The sequence below is a fragment of the Heterocephalus glaber genome, unplaced genomic scaffold (assembly GCF_053883595.1).
Source record: "Heterocephalus glaber isolate CG9 unplaced genomic scaffold, H.glaber_assembly_v1.0 deba00001004, whole genome shotgun sequence".
Lineage (NCBI taxonomy): Eukaryota > Metazoa > Chordata > Mammalia > Rodentia > Bathyergidae > Heterocephalus > Heterocephalus glaber.
Genome location: NW_028258179.1, coordinates 1,469,308 through 1,482,278, shown reverse-complemented (window position 1 = coordinate 1,482,278; position 12,971 = coordinate 1,469,308). Strand labels below are relative to the sequence as shown.

The 12,971-nt window shown below is 39.3% G+C and overlaps 1 protein-coding gene across 1 annotated transcript in view; it reads left to right on the top strand.

The window, feature by feature from the left end:
* Window positions 1-12,971, top strand: part of Col4a4 (collagen type IV alpha 4 chain) — a 165,928-nt gene that overhangs the window by 55,667 nt on the left and 97,290 nt on the right. The window contains exons 4-6 of the mRNA XM_087209310.1: window positions 6,028-6,193; window positions 8,085-8,127; window positions 12,166-12,243. Coding sequence (XP_087065436.1) covers window positions 6,028-6,193; window positions 8,085-8,127; window positions 12,166-12,243 — 287 coding nt within the window. The remainder of the gene's footprint in view (window positions 1-6,027; window positions 6,194-8,084; window positions 8,128-12,165; window positions 12,244-12,971) is intronic.

Genomic DNA, 12,971 nt, shown 5'->3' with positions numbered 1-12,971 from the left:
ATTATTCAATGTACACATGTATTGAAACATCACATAGTAGCACATTAACACAAGGAATGATCAAAATATGTGATATATGGTGAATGTTTAGATTTAAAAAATGTATTATAGTAAAAAATACATTGCTGTTAACCCCCACCCCAAAAATACTCCCCTGTCTTCAAACACACTTCTCCCATCATTCTTGCTACTTTCTGAAGCAGTTCTGAAAGTCCGCTTTTGTAAGTGTCATTATAGGATGCAATAACAAATATGGCAAATGCTTCTGCTAAGTGCTATCCCATGGGAGGGCAGACTCATAACGACACTACAGTGTCCTCCCACTTTATTTGCCAGATCTGGCACCATGTGACTTCTGGCTCATCCCCAAAGTCAAAATGACCATCGAGGTAAATGTTTTGAATAGATTCAGGGCATCGAGGTAGCTACCACAGCACAACTAAAGACACTCATGAAAGAGAACTTCCAGAACTGCTTCAGAAAGTGGCAAGAACAATGGAATAAGTGTATTTGAAGCAAGGGGAAAAATTTTGAAGGGTATTAATGGCAATGTGTCTTTTAGTGTAATAAATTTTTAAAAAATGTAAACATTTGTCTTACTTTTGATCATGCCTCATATGTAACATTTTTATGTTTATATGTACCAATTAAAGATAGATTTAAAAATGTTTAAAAAGAAAGAAAGAGATAACCAAGTAACCAGCTTATGTGTTAGGAACTGATCCACTTCTTAGGGAAGGTGTAGGTATCCACATGTGGCACCCGAGTGGACAGAGATGAATGAGGCATGCTGTCCCTCTGGGATTAGTTTCTTAACTTTTAAGGCCCTTTGCTTATTTCTTATTTCAAAAGCTGGGCCTTTAAGAGTTGAGACCATAATGTTAAGTGAAATAAGTCAGACATACAAGCTTAAATATCACATGGTTTTTCTTATATGAGAAACCCAAATTATAAATAAGGAGCAAAATAAAAGATAGATAACTGAAAGTAGGAAGATAGGTCTTCCTCAAATAGGAGGAAGATCAAGAGATGAAGGGAGTAGGGAGGAAGGGGAGGGACAGGGAATAAAAAAGAAATTAAGAAAAAGAAATTGAGATGTGCTATATATGTGTACTGACTCCACACAATGAATGTAAACATTATGTACTGCAAACATATACTAAAAAAGATAAATATTCACTTATTCTATCATGAGAAAAAAGAATTTTATTTAGAAAGTGAAGGTATATAAAGTAGGTATTTAGACAGAAAAATTTAGCTTTGGAAAGAGTCTTTAGATAGTTCAGTGTCAAATGGTCAAAAGGAATGTACATGTAGTCACTGAGTTAACAGGAAATTATTTCACTGAAAGAACAAAAAATGATCACAAAACAGAACTCAGAGTCTCAATATTTCTTGGGAAAAGAGAAAACACTAAGGTTCTGTAGCTTTTCCAGACTGCCCTCAGTCTCACATTTATCTGGTCCCCTAGGCTTAGCCACTGCCTCACCCCTTCCCTATTGATGAGAACCCAAGCATGGTGCATTTCATTTCAAGTTTGTGTTGCAGAGAAAACAAATTTCTTATGGTGGAAATAATTATTTGAAGATTTCAGATCTTGTTTCCAAACCTAGCATTTGGAAGATATTGGGCAAGGACTCATAAGCAGTCCCAGGGGAGCTGGGGTCCAGGAATTTTCATAAAGGAGTGAAGGGAAAAATAATACTGTGGTGTTAGAGAAAGGTAACAAGATGATGTTGCTGAACAAACAGGGCTAGAAATCACTGCTGTATAGATTGTCTTAGTTACTTTTCTGGCTACTGAGACAAAATATCCAACACCCAAAGTTAAGGAAGAAAAGTTTATTTCAGCTCACAGTGTGTAGAGGTTTCAGTTCATAGTGAGCTGGCTACAAGGTAGGGAGGCATGGCAGAGAGGCACAGCAGAGGAGAAACAGTCCATGGCAAGGCAGGCAGATGCAGCAGCAGCAAGCAGCAACAGTGATACAAGTGAGCCTGCCTTTCCCTTTCATCCCAAACAGGCTACCAGCCTGTGAGGTGGTGCTACCCACTCAGGGTGGGCCTTTCTCTTATCCACACCCAGAACTATGCCAGACCAATCAGTGGACTAATATAGTACCACACAGCCTTAATCCTAGTATTGGACACCATCGCTCCAGCCACCTCTGAAAAGCCCTGCCTAGGTGTGCATGAGGCTTTGGAGGGGACATCTAGACAGAAGCCATGACAGGTGCTGTGGGGAAGAGCCTGTAGATCTTAATGGAGTCAGTGCACTGGTGGCTATCTAGGTTCTGGTGCTGCTGCTTGGCCTCCCTCTTGGGCAAGGGGTGGAGCTGTCCTGGAAAGAGCAGCAAAGGCTGTGGGCTTCTGTCCACCTGGACTGCATAGGTCAGTTCACTCGAGTAAAGGATACTGGCTATAAGATGCTATGATGAGAATGGGGCAACTTTCCGGGATCTTTCACCCTCTCAAAAAACTCTCTTTCTGCGTTTTGTTCTCTGAAAACAGCTTCTCATACTTACTCAGCATATCTGTTTCCTTTAAATTCGGGCTTGCACTACATCTTGCTCTCTCTCAGCCCCACAATGCTGGACTCTACCTTGGAGCATCTCTTGATGCTTCCTTCTTCCCTCTTCCTCCCCTCTCTTCAGTTCCCTAATTTCAGCTCTCCCACAGGACTTCTTAGACTCTCTGTTTGTATCATCCCCAGGCCAAACTCGGTCCTCCGTCCCTAAGCCATGCCCTCTGCATGGGGTTGCCTTTGGGCTGTAGTTTTTCCTCTTCCTGTGGCTTGGGAGACAGGACCAGGTGGTAGAAAGCCTGGCCGTGCCTCCAGTATGGAACGGAATTTCACAGAATTGGTTTGTCTTTGGACAAAATTCTTCTCTTTCATACTTTTCTTCATCTTGCTTTTTAAAAGAAAGGCCATCTCACTCCAGAAAAAAGGATAATCAATTTAGGGCTAACCAATGTAATTAAGAAACAAAAAGCCTATATTTCCAGTAAAATTCTCTTTTTAAAGTTTAATAATTATGAAGATTTAATTTGATTTTGGTTTTGGTGACTTATATACTCTGAAGAATTTTATTGAAAAGCTAACCCTGTAAGAAAAAAATGTTAAGACTTCAAGACTTATGATTATAGGAAATGAAAAATATTTTATTTACAGACATATTTAAAATATACAAATTTCAAGCATAAGAATTCATATGGGGAAGTAAAAAGGAAGTATGAATTCAAAATGAAAAATCAGCAATGTAAAATTCATATTAAAGAGCTCGTGGGCAACATTAGAAACTACTGGAGGTGACAATCATATTTTTCTGGCGTTATGACCCATTGGATCCATCTGAAATAATATGGTAATAGTTTTATTTTAAAGGTCAGCATTTACAACAGTCCAGAAATCATCTGCTTCATTTACAAAGAAGATGAAGTTTTTAAACATTTAAAAAAAGGAGGAAAAAAGAGGGGCGGGGTGCATAGTTTCAAAATTCTCATGGGAGGGTAGGAGTGGAGAAAGGTGAAGGCTGTGGAGCTGGTGGGTCACTGGGGAACAGAACACATCCCAGAAGGCAAGGCCCTGGCTCAGTCCTCGGAGCTCTGTGGTTTTGCACACAGTCCTTCCACTGGTCCACTTGGTTTTTCCTGGACAATGGAAATAATTCTTTCCTTACTACACTGTGGTGAGAGTCAATGACTTGTCCTACAAGTGATCAGGACTTGCCCCAGAGCCATTATGGTGCTTCTCTCCCTCCCTCCATTCTCCCTTTCTTCCCTCTCTCCCACAGATTCAAAGTTAGCCTTATTTATATCCTTTACTAGCCTCCCTATTAAATATACTTGCTTTCCATTCCTAAGGTCCCAAAGTATCTTGTAGAAGTTAATTTATTCATCAAATATATATCGAACAATTGCTATATTCCAGACATTACACTGGCCCTGGGAATAAATCTGCAAAATAGAAAAGGACAGAATCCCTGTTGTCAGAGTATATGGTAACTAAGCGCATAGGTACTTAGAGGATGCACTGGGAACGTCCAGTGTTGCAGTGTTCTCTTGGCTAATGGGTGACCAGGTGGGCTTCTGCAAGTTGGTCTGTGCATCCATCCACTCATTTATTCATCTACCCATCTGATTAAAATGTAACGAGGAATTCCCAGATGCTAAGACCATAATCAGCCATTCTCCTCCGGAGGGTCGCCACCGTACCACTGTATTTTAATAAAGTCTGTCTTGTGCACCCTTTATCACAGTATGTGTGGATTATGTATGAAGATTAATCACACCATCTATCTATTTTTTAATGAATATGCAAATTTCTCTGGTCTTCTTTGATTCTGAACTGCTTCTAATTTGAGTATTTAAATATGGAATACAATTTGAATGATTCAGGCCAGTTTGTGTTTTCCTTCCAAAACAATAATTCATTTTATTGGGATTTGCTTCTGGAATGTAACTTTTTGAAAAGGGAATTTAGAGCTATGAATTTAGGCATGGAAAAGGTCTAGGTAATTAAAATGATTCTCTTTCTGTTTCTTTTTGAGACTGTATCATGGAATGCAATTCTACTACTCAGGAATCTAGTTTTCAATAAATACAGCATTGAATTAATTTACTCAGGTTTTATCCAGAAATTTAAAAATAGCTTTCAGGGTTTAACACGCCTGGTTTCCTTCTCTTTCCAGTTCCCATAGGACAAGTCATTTAAAAAGCCCAAGTTTTAAAAATGAGATGTCTCGATTCTTTCAGCCAAAGAGATCTTTGATCAAAGCAGAATGTTTTTAGTAAATTTAAAAAAATATTTTTCTGTTTCTTTAATTAAGTTTATTGGTCCATTTTAGATATACATAATAATCACATTCATCATAGGAAATTTGTACCTGTATATGATGTATCTTGATTTTTTCCCATCCCCCCCTTCAACCCCTCTTCTTATTTACAAAAGCTTTGTTTCCATTTTTCCTTCTTTTTTCATTTTTTCTCCTTTTGCTTCTTTCCATTTCCCTTCCCCCCTCCCTAGTTCCCCTTTCCATTGGAACATTTTCTTCCTAAATTTACAAAATAAAATTCACCATTTTAAAGTTTATAATCCAGTAGCTTTTAGTATATTCAAAATGCTATGCAATCCAAATAACTATCTAATTCCAGAACATTTCCATCACCCCCCCAAATAAACTGTACTTTCCAATGTTTCCCTCCCCTCCCCTTGACAACTACTAATCTCTTTTCTATTTCTATTGATTTGCTTATTACAAACTTTACATATATGGAGTCATGTAATATGTAGCTTTCTCTTAGCAGGTTGTTTTTTCCAGTTCATCCATGTTATAACACATTATTAACATTTCCTTTTTATGGCTGAATAATATTCCATTGTATAGATGTACTACATTTTGCTTATCCATTGATCAACTGATGAATATTTGGGTTGTTTCCACCTTTTGGCTGTTGTGAATATTCATGTACAAGTGTATGTGTGAACACATGTTCAGTTCTCCTGAGCTCATACAGAGCAATGGAATTGCCGGATCCTATGGAAACTCTGCGTTTAACTTTTTGAGGAACTGCCAAAATGTTTTTCCCACAGGGTTTGTACCACTTTATATAAAAATATTTTTACATGTATTTGATGAAATAAGTACAAAATATATAATTCTCTACTAAAATTTTCCTCTTCTAATTTCAAAGAGTGAAAAATGCACTTGAGTGACTTTAACAGTGGTTTTTCAAGGGAAAAGATTAAATAGAACAAAATTTTACTTAGTGGCAAAATGAAGCAATTTCCCATTTCTCAAAAATATATTTATGCCATCTAAAGGACTTGAGACTGCTTCTATTTCTAAGAACAAAAATTGATATTTATTCATTTTAACCATTGCTAAGGAAAGATTGTTACATCAAAAGCCACTGGAGTTCCCCTTTAGAAAACCTTCCCAGAACTCACTGTGAATACTGAAACTGATTATTTTCAACTTTACAAAGTGTGCCATGCCTTGAGAGGTGTATTTATATTTCATACATGCAGACTTTAACTCAAGACTCACAGCCTCACTTGTCAACAGGAGTCTTCCAGAAGAGAGGAGAAGCCGGGCAGGGTTGCTCAAGCAGTTGTGCCTGCCCTGGAGCCCCTTGCTCGTGGTGCTAATGGAGTGCTCTTCCAGATGTACTAAACCCTTTGGCTCAGATCCCTGGTGAGTGTCCTCAGTGTGACCACTTGCTTTACATAATTTCTCCTGAATGTTGGCTCTGTACGTATAAATTATCTGAATGCTTCCTGGGTCAACAAGTCAAGTTCTTCTAGAAATCTGGGGATTAGGTCTGCATTCATGACTCCTTATTATTAACACCAACGCTCTGCTCTTCCCGAAATGCGCCCACATGTCACCAAGTGGGGAGTTGCATGGCTGACATCCCCAGGGTCTTGCTCTCTTACTCACTGGGTCTGAACAGTGAATGCCTTATACACCCAGAGCTCCTGAGTCCCTGAAACCAGTAGAATCCAAACTCAGCATCTCATGAGTGTGGCAGGCAGACTAATGGCTCCCACCGATGTCCACATCTTAATATCTGGAACTCACAAATATTTTGTTACATGGCAAGGAGGCAATGATCTTTGTTTTTAATAGCTACCTCAGTGAGAAGAACAAGCAGAGTCTAGGGTAAAAGGACAGTAACAGGATTCAGATCTGGCATGAACCATACCCTTCAGGAACAACTCTGCCTACAACCTCTGGAGCACATTACCCAACATTTCTGAGTGAGTTACTCTTCTGTGGGAAGTAGAAAACATGTGCCAGGCTGACAGTTTTAATGAGATTAAACGGAGGCCACAACTTTCGTAAGATGCAACCTATGTCATTTACAAATGTCCCAAGGCATAAGAACACATTTAACAAGAAGTACTGGTAAATACAAGTTCAACTTGATTTAAAACAGTTTTTTCCCTGGATTCACCACCTCCTTTCTGGTTTTCCCTAATTTACTTAGTTACTATATTGAAATGTCATCTTGGCCTCCATTACAACGATCATGAATTCCAATAGAATAGTTGGGAGAAGAGAGGCTTCAGTGTAGAAGCTAGAAAATACAGGCTGGACAAATCCCCTCAAGCTCCCATCTTCTAGTCAGGGTCACAGTGTCCTCTGGTTTTCACTATAAAGTGAGCTCCCCTCACTCACCTATGGATCCATTTACAAAGCTGGACGCTTTGTAGATTTCTGCAGTGTTTATCAGCATGTCAGCAAAAGAGAAAGGGCTAGAGGGTGTAGAAGGAAGGCTCATTGAGAACATGGGTCCCAGAGACAAAAATCTGCTACACAGAACCAAGGATAGGCCCAGTCTTCTGTTCTAAAATCACAGAGATGATGTCCATGAAAGATACAACTCCATCACAGCTGTTTTAAGGATCAAATGAGATGATGGATCTTGAAGGTCTGTGACAAATAGAAGAACTAGCGAATGACTGTGCATGTTTGGCGGCCATTTTTGATTGCATCTCTTAAAATGCAATTACAATTTGCTGATAATAATGATGTCAGCCCAGTTGGATTTCTGCTTCACCTGTAAGGTCCTGAATCACCTAACTCTTCTCTGATGATTTCATAACATTTCCTTTTTCCTCCAAACTATTCTTCCAGTCCAGCTAGATTTCCTCCTGTCTACCCTCCTTGTAACTGGTTCCACTTAGTGACATTCAGGATACACCGGTCTCAGCAGTGTCCCTGAACACAAGGCCTTCCTTCCTGCTCTTCTCCAGTTTTCATTATATGGTCAGGTCCCTTCATTCACCTGTGGATCCAGTTCTGACCTTCAGGATGTCCCCACTGTTCCTTCACAGTGCGGATTACACTAAATGGTGTCCAGTATGTCTTTCCTGAATCCTCTCATAGAGGAAAGGTGATGATGGCAGCCAGAGAGAGGATATAATATCTGTGCTGTGCCTGGTGATGAACCAGCTGGCAGTAGTATCTTTTGGAAATGGAAAAGAAAAGCTTTCTGGAACTAATTACTTCACTCTCTTTTTAGTTTGTTTCATGTGAAAATGAACAGTGTGAGTTAATGTGCATTTTTGTTTTTCCACAGGTCATTTATACTCATTCTGTTTTCTATACCACATGTGTATGGGGTAAGAACATTAATTTATTCTGATTGCACATTGAAAATTAACTTTATTAAATGGGTGGTTTTTGTATACTTTTAAAGTCTCTCTATGGGGCTTAATCTTCTCATTTGTAAGATGAGGTTTGGACTACATAAATGTTGACATTTCTTTAATATTTCATGGTTAGGATTGCTTATAGAATTGCCTAAATATTGGAGATGGCTTTATTTTACAACTAATCTGTCCTTTCTAAAAACCTTTTTGAGCTAGGCAAGAGGCAGCTGGGACATTTCAAGGACGAACCAAGAACTATAAGATTAAATTTGAACATTTTAGCTCTGGAGAAAGATAAGCCCAGAACATTTTGTAATAAGCCCTCTTTCTTTTGCCTCCGCACTAAAGAATCTGAGTTACTGAAACCTCAGAAGTTTTTGAGAAATCCTGGTGTGAGCTGCCTATAACTCAGGTTGATCTTGAGACAACTGCCACTGATTTGTCTCTTAGCCTGAGGCTCAGTTTTCTCCAATGTTAAGTGGGAACCACACAATTTGCCCCACTTAATCCGCATGCGTTCAAGAGCATCGCTTCAACACTGTAGTGAATGGAAACACATCGTGATATGCATGTGTGTGCATTTTTCCACTTATCTTACCTGACTTTTCTAATTTTTTTATATTATATTTTTTTGTTTTCTATTTTCAAAGTCTTCAGAGTCCTAAATTTAGCTTTGTTTGCTCCTTAAGTTCCATGCATGTGAATATATAATTCCCAAAGCAAGGACTGTTCTTTTCTGAGCCTCCCACCACTTTGTGGTACACAGAGATTCTAGGGCTTTCACACACTGACTGGCTGCAGGATAACTGGATTTTAAAGAGAGGTACAAATTGATGCAGTGTCTGTGGAATGCAATTTGGCATTATCCATCAGGATTTTAAATGCACACACCTATTAACACAGGATTACCCCTTCTCTGGAGTTTATCACACATGCTCAGGAGGATGTAGGAGAATTAATGGCAGAGTAAAGTTCAGCAGCTAAAGGAGGGAGAGACCTAAGTGCCAGCAATTGGGAATGGTTAATCAAGTGGTGAGCTCATGTGACTATATGGATTACTTTGGAATGACTGTGAAGACAAATGATTATATGAAAACAGCAGAATATGTGTGTGTGTCTGTGTATGAGCATGTGTCTTAGTTACTTTTCTTGTTGCTGAGACAAGATACCCAACACTCAAAGTTAAAGGGGGAAAGGTTTATTTTGCCTCACAGTCTGTAGAGGTTTTAGTCCATAATTGGCTGGTTCCAAGGCAGGGTGGCATGGTAGAGGGGCATCACAGAGGAGAAACAGTGCATGGCATGCAGAAGGCAGCAAAAGCAGCAAGCAGCAAGTAACAGCAGCAGCCCTCTTTCTATCCCTTATATTTTATCCAGGCTATACAACCTTAGAGCGGGTGGCACTCACATGCAGGGTGGGCCTTCCCATTATCCACACCCAGAACTATGCCCAGCCAATCAGTGGAGTAATTTATTAATCACATATCCTTAATCCCAGCATCACACATTCTAGATCCACCTCTGAAAAGCCCCACCATCGTCTGCATGAGGCTTTGGGAGGACATCTAGACACCAGCCCCAACAGCCTATGACCCCATTTGTTCACATGTATTCCCGTATATGTGTGTGTAATCACAGTGTGAATATATTTAGTCGTGCCCAGACACCAATTTAAAGACAGTGACCCTCCAGGGAAGGGAACTTGAAAATTTCTTTTCCTGTTATACTCTTTTGTACTATTGGATTTTTCACCTTGTGTCTATATTACTTGTTTTACCCAAAAGAAAATAAGGGTACAAATGAAAGATGGTGAATCTTCTAAAAATTAACAACATTTTCTTGGACTTGCTAGCCAATATTCATTTAAAAAATGTCTGAGGTTAAGCAGACAGTGCATTTACCTATCGTTCCCTTTGAGGAAGAGTAACATTGCCTTTTGAGAGTTAAGTAAATTCCCAAAGGTAGTGGCTCATATTTTTCAAGTTTACCTGTCTTTATCTTTTTCTTCAGGTTTATACAATCTATTTTTGAGGTGCAGATTCCTTCTCTATGAATTTGCCATCCCTTTTAAGTATTTATTGGGATATTTCTTTATTAGAATCTGCTAACCTATTTTAAACCGATTCTTCCCTGAAATGTAATTCTGCTACAAACACCTCAATGATATTTGACCAAAAAAAAAAGAAAGAAAAGAAAAAAATAAATAAATGACAAAGCTGTTTTTTATTATCAAGCCATCTAATCAACTGCCCTTCTTTTTCTCTGGTTATTTTGATATTTCAGTGAATACACAGTAATGAATCCCAACCTTAAATGAACCCAAGTACTCAGACAGGTATTGAAGTGCTTTTGTGCTGTCCTGACCTGGCCCGGGGTTTTTCATTTTTTTAAAACTTTATCAGGATTTTGAACTTATGTATTTACAGATAACAATGTTACTCAAAACTTAAGAGGCATATATTTCTGAAACTTCAAATACATTTCTAAACTTACATTACCTAATTGCCTGGCTCTTGTGGAGCTTTAAATTCTTATATACCTTTTAATGGCCCATGGGAATTTTGTTTATAAGATGGTTTTTTCATTAATGCTTAAAGATATTTCTTTTGGATTTTTTGTCTAAGCTCATTTTCTACCCAAAAGAAGTCTAAATTGTATGATTGAAAAATATTGTTGGAATCTATCTGTCTATGTATGTATACTTGTGCACGTATGTATATATTTTACATACTCATACATATGAATGTATTTCTCCCATCAGAACTATAAATATTGGCTTAACTATTTATGTTTTCATTATATATTGGTCTAATGACGTAAGTTTACAGCCTCGAGTTTGAAAAGATTTATCAATTATAGCAATGTGTATTCACTGTGTAGGTGCAAGGGCTGGACTAGGCAGTTCATCTCTGATGGCTTCTTGATGTCCCTATCCATGCCCTCAGCCCTCAGCACCTAGAGCTGTTTTCATCCCCACTTGGAGGCCTAACCCACCTCTCCTACACCCACAGGCTCAGCCTCCGAATGGAAGCAGATGCATCACGGTGGCTGTTTGTCATAGGGATCTGCCCGCAGAAATAGTTGCTCTACACTTTGTGTTGAAATGGCTGATGAATCTGGATATAGATGATAAGGGTTTGTGAGACTACAGTAGTGATTCTTCTCTAAAGGCATGCAGGCGTGTGTATGCGAGTGTATGAATGAGTGTGTGTGTATGTGTGTGTATGCCTGTATGTTGGTGTTGTAAAGATAGTGTTGAAGAAAAGTCAGCCAAAAGTGAGAAAGGCAGATTATTCCAGTTCAGAATCTTTCTGATTGAGGGACACATTAGAGAAACAATCCTGGAATATCAGCAAATTGCAGGGAAAACAATTTTAAACTGCCCAGGGCTGAGACTAGAGAATTGTCCTAGGAAGGACTCAATGAGAAAGACATATCTGAGCTGATATAGGGACAAGGCAGGGAAGCCTCGGGAAAAAAGTCAAAGGTGTCATTTAAACTGAAATCCCTGTGTACGTAGGTTTGTCGAATTGTGTCATTTACTCTCTAAGATTATTCACAGCACAGTAAACTAAGTCTTTTTTTTTTTTTTTTTTCTTCGGTACCAGGGATCGAACTCGGGTCTTTGCGCTTGCGCAGCAGGCAGTGAAACCACTGAGCTAAATCCCCGGCCCTAAACTAAGTCTTACTGGCAGGGGAAAATTACAAAGCCTTGGCCAAACCAAAGTATCTTCAGAAGGAAGTTTTTTTTTCTTTTCAGTGTCCTTGGTGTTGGGAGCTCATTGCTCAAATAACCAACACCCCCTCATTAGTTAGCCTCAGTGTAGTTGCTTTGCCTTTTTATATATCAATATCAGTCTCTGTTTCACTGGGACCCACTGTGGTAAGTGTGCTGTGGCATTCTTATGAGCTAGGCAAGCCAAGAGTGCGTGCTATCATATGTATTTTATTTGTTCAACCAAGTGATGAGGACTGACTGGCATACTAAAGGAGCTGCTTCGCTTTCCAGGGTGGAAAGAAGTATATCAGTCCATGTGGAGGAAGAGACTGCTCTGTTTGCCAGTGCTTTCCTGAAAAGGGGTCCCGGGTAAGTGATATAAAAATCAATATCAATATCGACAGCACAGCTCAATTTTGAGCCATTGTGAATATTTATTGTCATCAAATCCTTAGCATATTTTGATTGTCGCTAATGTTTGTGCCTCTAACAATCAAAGTTCTTCACAGTCTGAGAAGCAATCACAATTACGTTACACTGTGCGTCCAGCTCAGAAAGCTGTGTGGACAGCAGTGGTTCAGCCCGTGTTTTATGTAACACAAGTCTTGGGAATTGCCCTATGAAGAGAGGGTCCTGGTGATACATGCTGGATACTGGATCACCTCCTTCACATCTGGGTTGAAGATCAGCTTTTTCAAAGCTCTAAGAAGTGCAGCAATGAGTCGGGGTGGGGGTGGGGCTTTAATTTTATTTAAATCGTCTTCCCAGACATTTAACCAGAAGACTCTTTTGTGGATAGCACATATTGACACCTGTGAGATAGTGTTGTAATCAGAGCCATAGCTGCATTCATTGCATGCTTATTTCCAAGTCCTGTCCTATGATCTCAACAGCTTCGCTCATTGACTCCTCACAACCTCCTTAATCGAACCGACTTGGCACAGAGCAGGTGAGGACTTGCTCAAGCCCACCCAGAACAGTGCTCTGTTATCTAGTCTGCAAAGTGCAGAAACCCTCTTAGTCATCCTTAGGTTTCTTGGACTTTTATAAACATCTGTTTTATAGCCTGTCACTGGCAATTGGCAGGCCACAGATTC